Source organism: Patiria miniata, unplaced genomic scaffold (assembly GCF_015706575.1).
Source record: "Patiria miniata isolate m_02_andy unplaced genomic scaffold, ASM1570657v1 HiC_scaffold_4, whole genome shotgun sequence".
Classification (NCBI taxonomy): Eukaryota; Metazoa; Echinodermata; class Asteroidea; order Valvatida; family Asterinidae; genus Patiria; species Patiria miniata.
The window spans coordinates 5,408,056-5,424,272 of NW_024037071.1; the positions used below are offsets into that span (position 1 = coordinate 5,408,056).

The 16,217-nt window shown below is 40.6% G+C and overlaps 2 protein-coding genes across 9 annotated transcripts; one reads left to right on the plus strand and one right to left on the minus strand.

Moving 5' to 3' along the window:
* Positions 1–177: 177 nt before the first annotated feature.
* Positions 178–12,633, minus strand: LOC119739615 (clathrin interactor 1-like). Of its 3 annotated transcripts, XM_038214594.1 has the most exons (12): positions 12,432–12,633; positions 10,864–11,065; positions 9,852–9,990; positions 8,931–9,062; positions 7,976–8,135; positions 7,252–7,447; positions 6,518–6,717; positions 5,731–6,148; positions 5,134–5,160; positions 1,814–1,993; positions 1,368–1,491; positions 178–601 (listed from the first exon to the last, which is right to left on the minus strand). In XM_038214594.1, exons 1-12 carry the CDS (start codon positions 12,479–12,481, stop codon positions 303–305), a joined length of 2,127 nt encoding a protein of 708 aa, XP_038070522.1. In that variant the 5' UTR covers positions 12,482–12,633; the 3' UTR covers positions 178–302. The 3 variants fall into 3 exon arrangements, with proteins under 3 accessions (XP_038070522.1, XP_038070525.1, XP_038070523.1); XM_038214597.1 differs by lacking the exon at positions 5,134–5,160 and having other exon boundaries at positions 1,814–1,995; positions 5,736–6,148; positions 12,432–12,608; XM_038214595.1 differs by lacking the exon at positions 5,134–5,160 and having other exon boundaries at positions 12,432–12,608.
* Positions 12,634–12,651: 18 nt separating this feature from the next.
* LOC119739617 (methylated-DNA--protein-cysteine methyltransferase-like) lies at positions 12,652–16,182 on the plus strand. Of its 6 annotated transcripts, XM_038214605.1 has the most exons (5): positions 12,690–12,735; positions 12,971–13,030; positions 14,251–14,394; positions 14,654–14,799; positions 14,976–16,182. In XM_038214605.1, the coding sequence occupies exons 3-5, from the start codon at positions 14,267–14,269 to the stop codon at positions 15,239–15,241; spliced, it is 540 nt and encodes a 179-aa protein (XP_038070533.1). In that variant the 5' UTR covers positions 12,690–12,735; positions 12,971–13,030; positions 14,251–14,266; the 3' UTR covers positions 15,242–16,182. The 6 variants fall into 6 exon arrangements, with proteins under 6 accessions (XP_038070529.1, XP_038070534.1, XP_038070533.1 ...); XM_038214601.1 differs by lacking the exon at positions 12,971–13,030 and having other exon boundaries at positions 12,652–12,735; XM_038214606.1 differs by lacking the exon at positions 12,971–13,030 and having other exon boundaries at positions 12,661–12,703.
* The last annotated feature ends 35 nt before the right edge of the window (positions 16,183–16,217 follow it).

The window sequence follows — 16,217 nt, forward strand, 5'->3', positions numbered from 1 at the left end:
TTTTAAGGTACTCAAAACAAGATCCTTTTCAGCTGCAATAATTATGCTGTTTTGATAGCATTTATTCAGAAGAGGTTTTTTACCCATAAGCCGTTTGAGTAGCCTGAACCTCTTACTGATTTCTTAATTGCCGCTTTTCTTTGAATGGTTAATTCTATTAAATCAATACAAGTTTGAAAATCCAAAGGCTGATCCAACGTACCCTCAATTTGAAACAAGTGATAGTCAACAGCAGAGTGAATGCAGGTTGGTTTATCAAAAAAATGTGAAATAAAAGGTCCCTAATGAAATGCAGCGTGGGGTTAGTTCGTGCCATAAGCTCCATATTGCTGAGTCTGTGCCATTCCCATGCCTTGCATGCCACCCATAGGCATCCCCGACGGCATCGCCATACCGCCCCGCATTCCCATCATGCCTTGGGGCTGCATGCCCATACCCATCATGCCTTGCTGCTGCGGCATACCCATAGGCATTCCCATCATGCCCTGGGGCTGCTGTTGCATCATGGGAGTACCCATCATGCCTGCCTGCGGTTGCTGTTGTCCGAGGTTCATTTGGCTCATGCCTACCGTCACGTTGCCCATTTGGGGTTGGCCCATACCTACACAAACAAATAAAGCAAATCATTTTAAAACAAAATTCAGGAAATAAAGCAGCGTGTCGACTGTAGTCTCAGGATCAGATTGTATGCGACCCTGATCGCCAGCCAATCGCAGTGGTCTTTAAAAGTTACTTAGAGCAGAAACAAAGCTCCTGATTGGTCAATAGCCGCCATAGATGATTTATGAGGACATATTGCTTTCATAATTACAATTTATTTACAACCTAAAATTTGTTTCTAAAGCCTAGTTTTCAGAGACTCAATGGAACAGCTGGCTCTGGGCTGTGTTGCACATCATCTAGAAGCTCTACAGAGAAACTCTCACCAAACTTATCTGATCTTTGAGATTATGATGGATTCGGTCTTTCGTCAGACTGAAGCACACCCAATGATATTTTTAACTCAACACAGCCGCGATGATGTGTGACAAAACTCTGACGCGGGTGCACTTGTGTCTAACATGCGAGACTGGAACAAGCAGTGCCACACTGGAGAGGGGCAGGCACTGTTGTCAACTTGCGGAGTGGGGGGGGGGGGAGGGCCTAACAAATCTTTCGTCAAGAGGTTCCGGGAGTCTACTCCCATGAAGAAAACAATTTAAAAATCACAGTGCTTAAAGTCGATTCCCCCAAAACTGTGGAGTCACCATTCCGATTCCAAGTTTGAGCTCAATTCTATTCCATCCACACAATGGGACAAGAAATTTCTACACTTCGAGACAAGATATTTCTTGCCAGAATTCAATATTATATTCAGTTAAACTCACCAACTGGAGCCTTGTTTCCTTGTAGCTGATTCATTGACGGTTGCACTTGTTTCTTATATTTATCGCCGGGACTCAAGTTGTCCAGCTTAATGTCAACGTTGACATCCGACCACAGATTCTTCTTCTGTAAAAACAGAAAATATCAACAACTTGTGATATCAATAATTTAAATGTTAAATAATCCACAAGAGAAAAACTGAACAGGTGCATTGATAATAATGAGAAAGTTGAGCAATGAAATGAACTGGAGTGGGTTTGAAACTGGTACCTCCGGAATACCCGACCAGTGATCTACCAACCGAGTTATCCAGCTTGTGTTAGCGGTTCACCAATTATTCAAAGACAATTTTCAAGTACTTGATTCAAATTTTCCCAAAAAGTTGGTTGACTACAAATGTAGAATGCCAGTCTTAAACAGTTGCAAGGCTTTAAAAGCTAGTTCTTACCTGCGGCGTGGTTGTTGATGACATCGCTGCGCTTGTTACTGTGCCATTGGATTGCTGGCTTCTGGGTAACTGACTTGGCGTACTTGTCATGCTTGTCATGGGCTGTTGGCCGACAAACGGCTGGCCCATGGGTTGGCCCATGGGCTGTCCCATAGGCTGTCCCATAGGCTGTCCCATCCCCTATGAATAACGACAATGACATGATCCATGACATGGTCAATGAATAACTGCCATTGTGAAGTAATCAACGACATAAAAGCTGAAATGATCATGCACAGGTTTACATTTGACAGTGCACTGTGCAAGTGTGGACTGGACTTGCTTGTTCTGGTCAAAAAAAAATGTGGTAACTTGTTAAATTGTAAGTTGGATGATGTCTTTCAAATCAAAACTCAAATTATCCACAATAACTGGAGCGTGTAGCATGGTCAGTCATGCAATGATACAATTTCGCACACAATGAAGTCACTTGAACTCCAACTCACATTCTATTTTTGCTAGACCCCTTCCTGAATCCTACAAAATCCCCCACTGTGTGATAACCCAATGGCACCTCCATTATACTTGAGCTTTCAAGGTCATCAAACCACAGTAAGTGATAGTAGCTGGGCTGTACCTTCATCAATCCTACAGAATCCTTTAAAACCCTGTACTGTGCAGGAACCCAATGGCACCATCTCTGTCCCTACCAAGTTTCAAGTAATAGCAGTGGATGGGTTCTATCTTCTTCAATCATTCAATAGCGTACCAAAGTCTGCTGTCCATATTCTGGTTCATGCGTTTGTTCGCGCGCTGATGTCTTTACACACTTAAGCTATGCGCGTGAATCAGAATACGCGGCACACTTCGGTACTCTATATCCTTCAAAACTCCCGGTAGAGTTTGAAGGATCTAGCAGAGTTACAGGTTGAACAAATATGGACAGGAAAAGGAAGCAAACTCCAATAAAGCTCCAGATGGATAAAGCAAAAATGAAAACAGAGGAAAGATGAGAAAAATAGGAAAGAATCTGAAAGATGAAACCCCCCCCCAAAAAAAAACAAAGAAAAAGAAACACTGTTGCATCAGTGAGAGGTTGCTAAAATATGTGATAAAAAATCTCAAACTTTAATTAAAAGCAAGCTGATACATACAATGTAAGCTCAGAAAAACAAATTCCCCTGAATACCAGAAAAAAAACCAGTTAAATACTGGTCTAATGTTACAGGACTGTGTATGAATTCCAAAGTCAAAAAGTTACTCGATAATGTGGACATTTGAACGGGATGAAATGAAGATAATGACATACCATCATCGATGCCATGTGTGGCTGAGCAATGGAAAACAAAACAAGATGAGATATAAAAGCATTTAAACATGTACAAATGGTAACAAGACAACCTGCAGTACAAGAATGCATCAGACTTGCAACTTTAAATCCTCTTCTTCGCTCTTTGCCTTAGTGTACTTTGGAGCCTAACAAATTACATTACTATGACTTCCTCCTTTATTTGTGTACACATATTCCAACCAGCATAATTTAACTCATGTGCATTTAACTCTAGCATGAACATTTTTCATCAAAGTTGGTAAGCAAAATTGATTGGACATAAACCCTAAACACCCTTGATTGATGAATGATTGACAAGGAACCTTCCTCACTCTTGCAAAATCCAACACCATATGGCAAACTCAACACCCAAACTGTTGGGCTCTGATTATGGTGGTATGCCTGACCCCATGTAATTTGTAAAGCATTCCAACAAACACACAGTTGAAATTTTAAGGGTTGGGTATTCACGTTACTTCGAACAAATTGGAGTAGATAGCTTTAAGTTATGATTTGGCATCAATGTCCGTTACAACTGTAGTTGCTTACAATGTACCAAGCATATTACAAAAGTGTCATGTGATGTACGTACACATGTATGGCTTGTGAATGGTTTGGCATGGTATGTGTAATTGCTTTGCGATATATGTACTTGAGCAGCATCATGATACAAGTGTCCATATATAATGATAATAATATTAATTGGTGGGGGGGGGGGGGGGGGGGAGGGGGGCGAATCATCCTTACTCGCAGCTGAGAAGCTGAATGTCCATAATTCTTAACTGCAAAATTCCTAGAACTATCCAACAAAAACCTACAAAGAGGAATAACGTTACCTAAATCTTCTACAACACCAACTGAATCCACCTTCTAATATATTCCAATCACATCAAAAATGTATCAATCTCTCACAACCCTCCACCATCATGCAAAAAAAGAAAGAAGAAAATCCGGAAAGTGGCAAAAAAAGACTCCAGTGAAAAATATCTAATATGAACTATTCTGACTAATATGGGCCCTCATTATAGTGCATCCAAACAAAATTTTTAAAAATCCACCACCATCATGCGAAGACTGCAAATACAAAAAAAGCCTACATTTAATGATCCCTTAGCACTATTACGGCTTCATGCATCAGCTAAATATATTCTAACAAGGACCACCCCTCCCCCCCCAAAAAAAAACGTTCCCCAACATTAACGACAAGTATCGGCAGATATCAAACCGAAAGGGCAAAACTTTATCAGCTACACAAGTTTATACCCCACACTCCAAGTACTTCAAAAACAAACACCACACAAAACAACCAAAATATCTGACCCCTAAAACACCAGCCAGCCACCGCTAAAAATAGCTCCTACAGATAAGACATGCAAATATAAACGTCCTATCACTCCAAGTAAAAAGAATTCCAATCAAAATGGTCTGCGTGACCTACCACCATGTAGGCGTACATAGATTCGTCGTAAACTGTCATGGTAGTGGGGGATTCTGGTGGCAACTAGTGAAATCAAGGCAGTAAATAATGACTTAGTTTAACACAAAAATAACACCTTTCTCGTTGTAAAAATTGATGGATGAAAAACTGATGCAGCCCTCTTAACATTTTCACCCACATGTCAGTGTTCATCAGGATGTCAAAAAGACCAACAGGTGGAAATAAGGAGCCGGCAAGATGATTTGTAAAGCAGACGAAAAATCAAGTCATTCCAAAACATCCTTGAGACTCATTTTGATAAATTGACAACTCAAATGAAAACTTAGTCTGAAGCAATGATCGCAACATAAAGCTGCACATGTCATAAGACGATGAAACAGAATAAAACACAGAGGCCTTTTAAGACAACAATGACAGAAAATCTTGACATAACTTTTGATGAAAGATAAAAACCCAACAAAATATTATACAGTTCAAGCCTTTTGCCGTTGCCCTACAAACTACATACATGAGATAATTGTTAACAAATGCAAGCCGTTTTCTCGCATTTTTTTTTTTTATTTAACTACCTACCGATAAAGACTGCAGAGGCAGTTGAAACTAATGGCAGACAGACAATCACATAAGAGGGCAGAAAGGATGAGAAAGAACAGAACGATTAGCAACTGACAAAAGAGGGTTAAACACACCAACTCGAAAAACTTACAGCTCACAATAGATCCCTCTCAAATCACGTCACTGCCAACAGATTGCCAGGCGCATCGGCATTTTGGGAGTCGAATTTTCGTGACTCCCATCGGCTGTGCACTATTTCAAAGACATTTGGAGCAACATGTGCACTAGAACATTTTGCACACTGCGTGTACATACACCTGATGGCCTTGAATACGCAGTTGTAATTTTCCAACAAAGATGGCTGTCTATGAGAGGGGTCTATTGCGAAGCTTACAGTCTTACTCTAGATTACAGTTGTTACCAGAGCATTAGCTAGAATTGTAGAACCAGGGCCCAGAGCTTAGAAGAGAACACTGCAATTAATATGCTTAGCATGAATCAGCTGATTACCAGTTACATGTAACACTTTTGGTAACCAGTTTTCACTAAGACAGCAAATTTTGCGCTTAGCCACTTTTTTGTAATTAAATTTTGGTGAAATGTTTGTTTACATACCTGTTGTTGTTGGAATGGAACTGCTCCTTGCTGTGGCTGCATGCTAAGTAGTGACTGCTGGTTGTACTGCATAGCCCCACCCTGGGGCATCATCCCCACCCCCTGGGGCTGCTGCATCATCCCCCCACCCAGGGGCTGCTGCTGCATGGCCGCACCCATCTGCATTGTTTGAAGAGGCACGTTGGGCTGTTGCATGAGGTTCTGCTGGGGTTGCATGAGGCTGGGTTGTTGGATTTGGAGGGGGGTAGTCTGTGGTTGAAGAGGGGTGCTTTGAAGTTGGAGGGGGGTACTTTGGGGTTGCATAGGGGGTTGTGGATTGAGGGTGGATGCTTGTACTGATGTTACAGTGCTGTTTTGTTGGGTGATGGTGGCCGAGAAGGCAGTTCCTTGGAAGTCACCAAATGAGGAATCGTTTGCACTGCAAATGGAAAGCAAAGATACAATTGAGTATCAACGGATCTTCAGCTCTGCAGAACTGATATGAATGTGATGAATGTGATAAATGTGAGGTAGCAAACGGCACCCATACACTTCCTGAGGCATTTTTGTTAGGATCCTTCCCAAATCTTCCAAAATCCATCACTGTACAGGATTCCAATGGCACAGTATTTTCACTTGAAATTTTTAAGGAGCATCGAACCCTATGTAAAGGAACCTAGGCTTGCTCTTCAGATTTGAATCCTCCAAAAACTTACAAAAACCTACCAAATCTTCCAAAGATCCATCAAAAATCCTAACCTGGTGAATTTGTAAGGATTTTTGAGGGTTAGAAGGAAGGTACACTTACTTTGGGCTCAGGGGTGCACTCTGGAATGTAGCAAAGTCGGTGGAGTTGTTGGCAGCTGGTGAGGTCCCCCTCGGATCAAAGTCGTGGAAACTGTTGTTGGCGGCCGCTGACGTGAAATCAGCGAAGGCGTCTTGGTTTTCCGAGATCGCTGGAGGAGAGGAGTCCAGGAGGTTGCCATATCCTGATTTTGTAGTCGGAGTCTGTATCCATCACAAAGAGTCAAACACAACATCAAAGTTTATCATTTCTTAACTAAAACTGACTGACACATTTGCAAGATCTGGCAGTGTAGGTTTTCAGAGCAAGTAGCAATGGTCAAAAATCACAAAACTGTACCGGTACACACCGGTAAACCAGAGATTTGTGCTTTTAAGCGTGCTCACTTAAAAACTGCTCACCTACCTACAGCCAACTGGTTACGTTAACCAAATTGTTTGTTAAGCAGTTGTCCAAAAAAAAAATGAAGTGTGATTTTACTTTCTTTAAATTAACTCCCCAAGTTTTGATGGGCTGAATCACAGAATCACCGAGTATTGCAAACATCCTTAACTGAGACTTTTGAAGCCTAGTTTGACTTGGCAAGGATAGTTTTGTTTATCTTTACGAATGATATTTTTTCCGAAACAATTTCTAACATTTGAACAATTTCAAACTATTTGTTTTTGTAAATCAGGCCCTCAAGTGATTCCCCTCCAGATTCCACAAGAAATAAGGATCACCCCTACTCTACCTACCGTATGTAAGCTGTTGCTAGCCTCATCCGCATATTCTCCTGCTGCTCCTAAGTCAAGTTTCTTTCCCGATCTTCGAGACCTTCTCGTCCTAGTCTCCGTGGTCATCGTGTGCGTGACGGTCTCCTCATTTTCCTCATCTTTAAAGCCAAATCGTTTCCCTTTGCTGTCGTCCTCGTCTCCGAAATCATCTTCATCGCTGCAAATAGGTCAAAGGTCAAATGTCAAAGGTTAAAGTAGGACAGAATCCAGTCAATTTAAAATGGATTATATCAAAGGTGACACGTTTTTCTGTATTCCGAAAATATTTTGGAAAGATTTTGAAACTCTAATATAGCCCTAAAGGCCAATTCTGATTTGGTGCAAAAAAACAAAAATAAACTGAATGTATGATGACACAGCGAGTGTTGGCACTGGGAATCGGCGTACAAGTTCAACATATTCAATTTCACTACAAATGTTTTGTAACATGTTATGTGCTGCACATCCATACTTAGGAGAAGTATGAACTGAAGTTATCAGCTGAATTTCAAGTCGCATACATGTACTGTGCTGTTGACTGGTACTCGGCCAATATGTGCTCAGCACTAGAATCTGCTTGGTGCTCAGCAGCTCTTACAAATGTGGCTACAGCCAGTCGTTACATTTGTCTATGGAACATGGCTTCCGCCACTTCCATAGAGGCATGTGTAACTGCAAGCCATAGTCTTGTAAGCCATAGCCTTACCCATATTCTGGTGGCGATTCGTCCGAGTCTTCAGGCTTATTGCCGCCGCCCATCCTTCCCAGATTGAACCGCGACTGTTTGCTCTTGTAATTGTCAATCTCATCGTCAAATTCCTTCACCTTGTTCTTTGGCATCCTGGGCTCGGATTCGTAACGGTCACCTTCAAGAAACAACAGAGGTCAAAAGGTCGTACAGGCGGAAACAATCAGGGAACAAATCAAACGTTTCGACTGTTCCATCATGAATGCAACGGAACGATTTATTAAAGGGCCCATGCAAAGTAGATTTTTTAATGCAATCCTTGAAAATGCACCTTTTGTCCCATTTAACCTTATTTTGAATTTTCGTTTTGCCATCTTCAAGGGTATTTTGGTGCATTTTTGGTTTTTATGCTTATGTGAATTACCTTATTCATGAGCAAAAGTGTGATGTCATTTCATGCAGAAACAGCTATTTCAGCATCGAAAGTTGCCAAAATTTCTGATATTTTGCTGTTGTAACATTTCTTCTCTTTAAGTGATTTGTTGTTGTGTCAGTACATTGCTGTAAGAGAAATGAGCAAACTTTTCTCACAAATGTTTTCAATGAGCACATTTTGGGTTCACAATTTGAACAGAAAACCCCTAAACTGAACAGTGTCTTCCTGCAATGAAATCACAGCAACTGCGCTCTCAGTTGTCCAGAAAAACATAGATCATTTTCCATGTTTAAAGAAGTGCACTTTGCAATAAAATGAACAAGAAAGGAATGTCAAATAGTTTTCATGCATTTAAGAGGAGTGGAAAGTTGCACAAAACATGTTCCTAAGAACAATTCAAAACGAAATCAGCTTGAAACCAATCACAATAAAAAATAGCATTGAACGATAAAAGCTTAGCTTTTGCTCAGCACATCTTTTCTGTGCATAGTAAATATTTTCTGTGGTTTGCAGCTGTGAGGCAAGTTGTGTACTTACTGTACTTAAATGGCTGGTTATCTGAGGACATGCCAATGTATTTGTCTTTAGCTTTCCGCGCTTTCTTTCGTTCCAGGCGTAGCCGCTCGTCGTCCTGGATAAAATCGACGACATCTTTCACCTTCTGCCTCACTATTAAAAATCACAGATATTTTTTTACGGGTGTTATTACTTGTTCCATGCTTGTGTTCTTAATTTGATAATGTGTGACATAATGTAATGAGCTTTCCAATGGTATATAACGTTTAGGGTACTGAGTTAAGTAATGGAAATATAGACCACCAACTTTACTTGAAGTTGTTAAACGGATTCCCAAGAAAATGGCATTTAAAATGCCGCTCTTGTGTTCCAGTGAATGAACAGTAAACTGATAAAACAGGATGAAAATAGGTTTTAAAGATGTTTCACAGCAAAAAAAAATTGGAGAAAGGTACAAGAGGACTCACAGATCAAGGTTCACCTGAAAACAAAAAAAGTAATCACCCCTTCAAATTTCGGCTTTGCCCCTCTATACTGCAAAATGGCAATTTCCAACTTCAAGCTCATGTAGGTTACATTATCCCTAACCCTCCTGGGTATTTTGGCTAGAAACCCTGCCAAACGCAGCAGCATGCAGGGCTTGTCTATGTGACAAGCCTGCCCAGTGCAGCAAGATCCATCAGGCCAAAAGTCTGAAGGCCAAACTGCCTCAGAGTCTGTGGTCTTAACTCAGCAGGATACAACTGTGGCATTGTTCTATGGGGCTAGTTCTCATTGTCTCAGAAGTGGTAATGAATGCACTGGTGTTGGTAGCTGAATGCATCAAAGTGCACCAGACTTTTCCACCTGATGCACTGTGCTGCGTCTGTCAGGGTTAGGGTTAAGTAAGCAGACACCACAAATTGAGTCACGCCGACACCCTGGAAAAAAATACAAACCTACCATTCTGTCCCTGGTCCCTGTTAAACTCATCCATGAACGAGTAGTTTTCCAACGACCTCAGATCATAGAGATGTTCCCTGGCACTCGTAACAACACGCTCCGATCCGTTGAGTATAAGGTAGGCCAGAAGTAACAGGGACTAATACACAAACAAAGAAAAGAGCAGTGTTACAGGAAAATGTAGTACAAGTAGGAAACTTTTTGACAGAAAGAGTTCTGACCATTAAATCACAAAGTGGATCTGTGAAAAGACTACTTCATTGACGTACATGCAATTTGTTAACAATTGTGTTGACTAAATACAAACTGACTATCAATACTGGGGTTTTTTTAAGCAAAGGCATACTGTGTATAGTAAGACTCAAGAGGTTTAATATCAAGTCCTACTTGGTGCAGCAATATAGATCATTTTAATGAAAGTGAAAGAATCAATCCATCATTATGTTTAATTTCTGCAGATAGCGTTTCGTAAAAAAAAAGAAGACTAGACTGAATGTAATGAGTAGAAATACATGAGCCTTGGTAATTATGCCCATTTAAAACAAACTGAAACCAAAAATATTTTGCAATTATAAACATTCTATATAAACATTATATTCATGCGCGACTTGTTTCTACTAGAAAGACATTATGCAGCTAAGTAAAGAATAAAAGTGAGCTTTTTAAGACAATGGAAAACTGACTAGGTGCACTTTCCATCGATGTTAGGATGAACACAAAAATCAACTGCTGTGGAATCTGAACCCTGCACCCTCAAGAACATCACATCAGTGCTCTACCAACTGAGCTATCCAGCACTATAGTGCCGGTCTTCCAACATGTAAATGTCACTGCTCATAGACCCTTTTTTACGGATAGCCGCCAGATCAGCAATGTCCAGTGAAGGTATTTGTTATGCCTCATTGCTTGTTCATTGCACAAAAGGTGCAATCGGACAGCATACATTCACTGCATATTCCAATCTATACGTTAAAGGTTCCATGGGGTTGAAACTAAGTAAATTGTCACAGACCTTGTAGACTCGTCTCCAGTTCTTCTTGTTGTCATGCAGCATTCGTTTCCATACCATTCCCATGACTTCGGGAAAATGTTCATAAGTATAGGTTTCCTTGGCGATTTCGGACATGAGAGATCCGTGAGGTCCCCACGTCTCGTCGTTGGTTGCTTCGCGGACTTTTGCCTCCACCTCCGTGTAATTCATCACCATATTGGTCCTGCCAAAAGAAGGAAGAGTAACGGACAAATTTGTGACATGCTTGTGACAACTTCAATTTATCTTAACACTTCAAAACACTTGGTAAAATTTGGCGGAATTCAGGAGGAATAAACATTAAAGTGATGAAACATCCACCACAATAGGGGGCCTGGCTGCGCTGCCAAGCTTATTGAAATATGTTTTATCTGCTCTCTTTAACCCTAACCGAACTCAACCCATCAAAGTTCAACAGCAGGTTTTGTTTAAATCTGTTGGGATAGGTAAAGTACCCCTAAACAGATGGTCTTTTACATTGGGTTTGGCATACCTCCAGAAACTAAGTCCAACAGTGTGTGTGTGTACAATTTCCCATGTGGGTGTTGGAATTTGCCTGAATGGGTACGGTTCCTAGTAACTTATGCTGGGGAGTTAGGGTTAAATATACAAAGACTGTCACTAGGTCAATCGTCAATGTTACGCCCCAACTTGGTCGTCGGTCCTACATGTAATTGCATTACATATAGGTCTGATTCCCATCTCATAGCCTAAGTACGAAGCCACAACTATGCATGACAACAACAATGAAAGCAAAAATGTTGAAAAAACACTCACTGCGAGTGTTCAGTGCGGTAAACCTTCACTTCAGTGCAATGCTGGTTTAACAACCGGGCATGCCACTGGGAATATTATAGAGAAAAAATGAAAAAATTCCAAACAACTTAATACTTTGTACAGTCTTTTTTCAAGGACTTGTAATGGCATTCATGAGAAGTAACAAATGAGGAAATCAGCGAATCCAAGGAAAAGTTGCATGCCTGAACAACGAAAAAAAATCGTGGACCGGTTCACAGTCAAATATGCACTGCCTGATCAATAACAAAACACACACAAAAATTATTAAAAAGGAGGCTGGGCCTAAATGCGGAAAGAATGTAGGTTAGCAACCATGGCAACGCGTGTTCTTTTTGCCCTGTGAACAAGATGGCGCATAGGGCCTATTACCGTGAAAAAAACCTTATTGGAAATGTTCCTCGGTCCCAGATTCATGTTTTATCAACATTTTTCCAATGACTGACTTTTATTAAGATTGATTATGAAATATGAAGAAAAAAGTGGCGTCGGGTCACTCGGGTTGCAACATTCTTTCCCTAAAATGCCAAATAATTCTTTGTAATGTTGGTGTCTTTATGTTTCCTGTTCTTCAACATAAAATGAAAATGGTTCCCTGCCATGGTATAACCACCGTAAATGAACGGTCCAAACAAAATCAACACTTTCTAATCTTAGTACATTTTTGGACACCGGCCGGCAGCTTACGCCCAGTTTACGATAAGAATGCATTTGGTATGCACATCGTTCGATTTCATTCGCTAGTCACAACTCACACTTTATCCTGGATCTCCCGAATCTTCCACATAGCCGACTGCATGGCCATGGTTGCTGCTGTACCTTCGCTTTCTTCACGAAGAAAATAAATCTCGTTTACCGGTGGAAACTGATGGATGAAGACGGATTTAAAGCCCGTTGGAATTTACGTTCGATGTGTCAAAATGGCCGACTCAGCTGCGACGTCATCACTCGATTGACCTCGTGACCTTTGTAAACACGGAAATGGGGCACGTGGTCTCACTTCGCATTCCGCGCGCGCGGGTGAATGGTGAACATGATCTAGCATCTTTTATTTTCACGGTATAAACTTTGAACTATCATAATCAATGTACATTTTGCAACGGGAAAATACTGTCGCACTTGACCAAGAAGTATAGCAGTATTTGTCACATTCACAGCATGAATGCATAGATGTATACCGTACTGGATCCTTGCTCTGTGCAGTAGCAGATCGAGTTGGCCAATTTGACATAAACAGTTCTACTTGGTACTTACTTCATGTACTTGGTACTTGGTGGTAACTTATCCTCTTCAGAACTCCTCGAGGAAGTCTAACTAAGAGGCTTGGAGAGTGGCATATTCAACTGAATCAAGGATTTGAATTGATTTTTGAGTTATCTCTTTTATTAGTTTTAATTTCACCAAAATTTATGTGGCAATTTGTGTGAAAGGGATCCTTATTTGACAAGCTCCACTGTTTTAGGATCCTGTTCCATATCTCTCTTTTTTAAAGAAAGAATGTATAAGTGCATTTCGTAAATCTAATATTTAATTTAAAGGGAATATACATCATTTGCTTTTGCTGTAATTTTCAGAAATGGATGGAATTGGGGGGTTGGAAATATATAGCAAATATAGTTACACTTACTTTTTTTAGGTTTTGGGTTCAAAAATGCTATAAAAACCAAGAAAAACGATCATTTTCCTGTAGTCTGGTTCCCTGACTCCATATAAGAAGAAACAGAGCAGTTTACATACATTGGGGAATTGTAAGGTCAGGGAACCAGTCTAGCTGGCTCGTACCCGTTCATAGGTTTGTAATCGATTGCAAACAAGTGCGATGGTCAATTGGAGCCAGTATTTGAACAAAAAGCCAGTTGTTTCCAACGCTGATCGGCCGATCAGCGTTGGAAATTGATACAAAAATACCACTTTTCTTGAAAATTACAGTATACCAGGTGCCATGATTTTACAGGATGCTTTACACTGTCATTCACTAACAGTCCAGCAAAGGTATTTCAAAATGATTTGGTAGTTTTATTTTTTGATGTTTGCAAATGTTGTATTTTCCCTTTAATAGATTTTTTAATTACATTCTATGTTATGTTATTTTTAATGGAGATGTGGTAAGAATAGTAAAGAACAAGTGAATGAATGAAAGTGACGTCATCTAATGAAAATCCGTTGCTATGCTATGTGCTACGGCATTCAGCACTCCAGACTCAAGAACCATTGAGTTTCAAGAACGTAGGGAACTAGACAAGCGCCAATGTAAAAAAAATTCTGGTTGTCTGCGTGCCCACTTATTACTTAGTCTATCATAGACCATGGTGAAAGCCATGGTCTATAACATTTGAGCAGATTCGCTGATTGATTATGCAAGACAACCGCATCTTGACCTCTAGAGTTTGACCAATCAGCGGGTGCTTTCTATATCGGGTCTTCGGTAGGTCACTGTTGTCACGTCATAGACATGGATAAAAAAAAACCTAGATACAGCAACAAAGGCTTTGGTCACTTGCTCTGTATTATGTTATGTGATATGCGCCCGGCTGTTGATTAATACCAAGATATATTGCACTTCTTTTACTTCAGGTCACAAAAGGATACAATGGCTGAAATTTGTCTGAAGAGTAGGGCTGTTCTGCGAACTCCTATTGGACCAGTTAGTGTGACGGCATGCAAGACTGGTGTCCACAACATCAACTTAACGGCAGCGACAGAAATACCTGGCAAAAAGTAAGCCCATACCTTGTGGGTGTGGTGGATCTCTAAGCATTAAATGATGGGAACCTTCCCAAATCATTAAAAAAATCCCACCTTTGTGGAGAGCCAAAAGCCACATTTCTTTGTAGTTAGTAATACATGTACATGTAGTGGCTGTGATCTACCATCCTACAAAATCTTTCAAATCTCTGGGTTTTGAAGGATTGGGGAGGGGTGGTGACGGGGTTCCCTGTGATATGTTTTACACTGTCAATCAATTTGATTTCAACAGGTTTGCTGTGGCAGTCACAGAGGCACCAGACCATTGGCCAGGTCCTCTGAGGAAGTGTGTTGATTGGTTGACTGTGTACTTCAAAGATGCCAAAGCAGCCAATCAGATGCCTCTTCCACCATTTCATCGCCCGACTGCAAAAACGGGTTTGTGTCCGGGGTTTAGTGGGAGACCAGTCCCCATTACATTATGCTTAAAAGGTTTTTGAAGTCCTAACATTAAGCAGACGCTTTTATTGTACCATTGCCGCCTACAAATCAAACGGCACACATTGACCAATTACCTGTAGTTGACGACTATTGAACACTTAAATTTTTTTCAGATTCCTTCACCTATAAAGTCTGGGAGACTTTAACCAATCAAGTTCAGTGTGGGGAGACAGTCTCGTACGGCCAACTCGCAGCCATGGCCGGGAACGACAAAGCCTGTCGGGCGGTAGGGGGCGCCATGCGTGCCAACCAGATCCCGATCCTGATGCCTTGCCACCGCGTGACCAAGAGTGATGGCGCGCTGGGCAACTACATGGCTGGGAAGGGGAACACTCTTAAAAAATGGCTGCTCGAACATGAGGGAGCTGTTGTCAAGTAAAAGTTCGCTTGTTCCCACAAATCCTTTCCAAGAGAGATGGTGAATTACCTCGATCAACTTTACTTGTTCATTTGTTAACTGGGGTTTAGTATCTCTGTGTGCGCATGAACCACAGGTACAGCAGGTTTAAACAGTCAACTCTTGTTACTACACAGGCATGCAACTTTTCCTCGGATCAGCCGATTTCCTTTTTTGTTTACTTCCCATGTGTGCCATTAAAAAATAGAAAAACACTGTACAAAGTCTTGGAAAGATTTGAATTTCCTCTTTTTTTGTGACTTCCCAGTTGCATGCCTGAATACAAACTCAGCCGGACCTAGCCAAAATGTTTGTTATATCAGAATTTTGTATTAAGTCGAGTGCCGGTCCCATTCATTGTGCACAGTCAGGACCTGGGCTTTACATTTGCTATAACCAGAATTTGTATTAATGGTGTTTGTATTAACAAGAGTCGACTGTACCATTTTTATACATTGATAATGACAAATGACCTACCCACAATGATTTGGGGCATCTGCATTTCCTTAAGGAGATTTTGTGAAAGGGATTATATCTGTCGCCGTTGGATCTAGCGCAGGGACGAATGAAAAATAATTGTTGGTTATCTGAAATAGTGAAGCACATGCTTTGTAAATAGCAAATATAGGTTAACAGTTTTTGTTAGAAGATATAGGAAACAATTTAGCAAAGTGAGCATATTTCTTGGGTTTTTTTTTTCTTTTTCTTTTTCATTGCTTAGGATGTTATGCTTTTTCACATTTTGCTTTCCATTTTGCCTTCCACCAGTGAGCACTTCTTGCATTTTCGCTTTCGAAAAATAAGATTTCGGAGATTAAAATTTTGAGGCCAGTACTTATTACATGTATTCACAAGCTATTTATACATTTTATCAAGCACATGTACGCAGAAATTCGATGTAAATGCGATTTTATTAATGGTGTGAAAGTGGAATAGTCATTTTCATTTGTCATTTAAA

Coding starts and splice junctions, on each gene's coding strand:
- LOC119739615 (XM_038214594.1), bottom strand. CDS start 12,481: ATGGCCATGCAGTCGGCTATGTGGAAGATTCGGGAGATCCAGGATAAA. Junction 6,718..7,251: donor CTAGCAACAGCTTACATACG/GTAGGTAGAGTA, acceptor TGATGGATACAG/ACTCCGACTACAAAATCAGG. Junction 1,994..5,133: donor TGCCTCTGCAGTCTTTATCG/GTAGGTAGTTAA, acceptor CGTTATTCATAG/GGGATGGGACAGCCTATGGG.
- LOC119739617 (XM_038214601.1), top strand. CDS start 14,267: ATGGCTGAAATTTGTCTGAAGAGTAGGGCTGTTCTGCGAACTCCTATT. Junction 14,395..14,653: donor ACAGAAATACCTGGCAAAAA/GTAAGCCCATAC, acceptor TGATTTCAACAG/GTTTGCTGTGGCAGTCACAG. Junction 14,800..14,975: donor TCGCCCGACTGCAAAAACGG/GTTTGTGTCCGG, acceptor AATTTTTTTCAG/ATTCCTTCACCTATAAAGTC.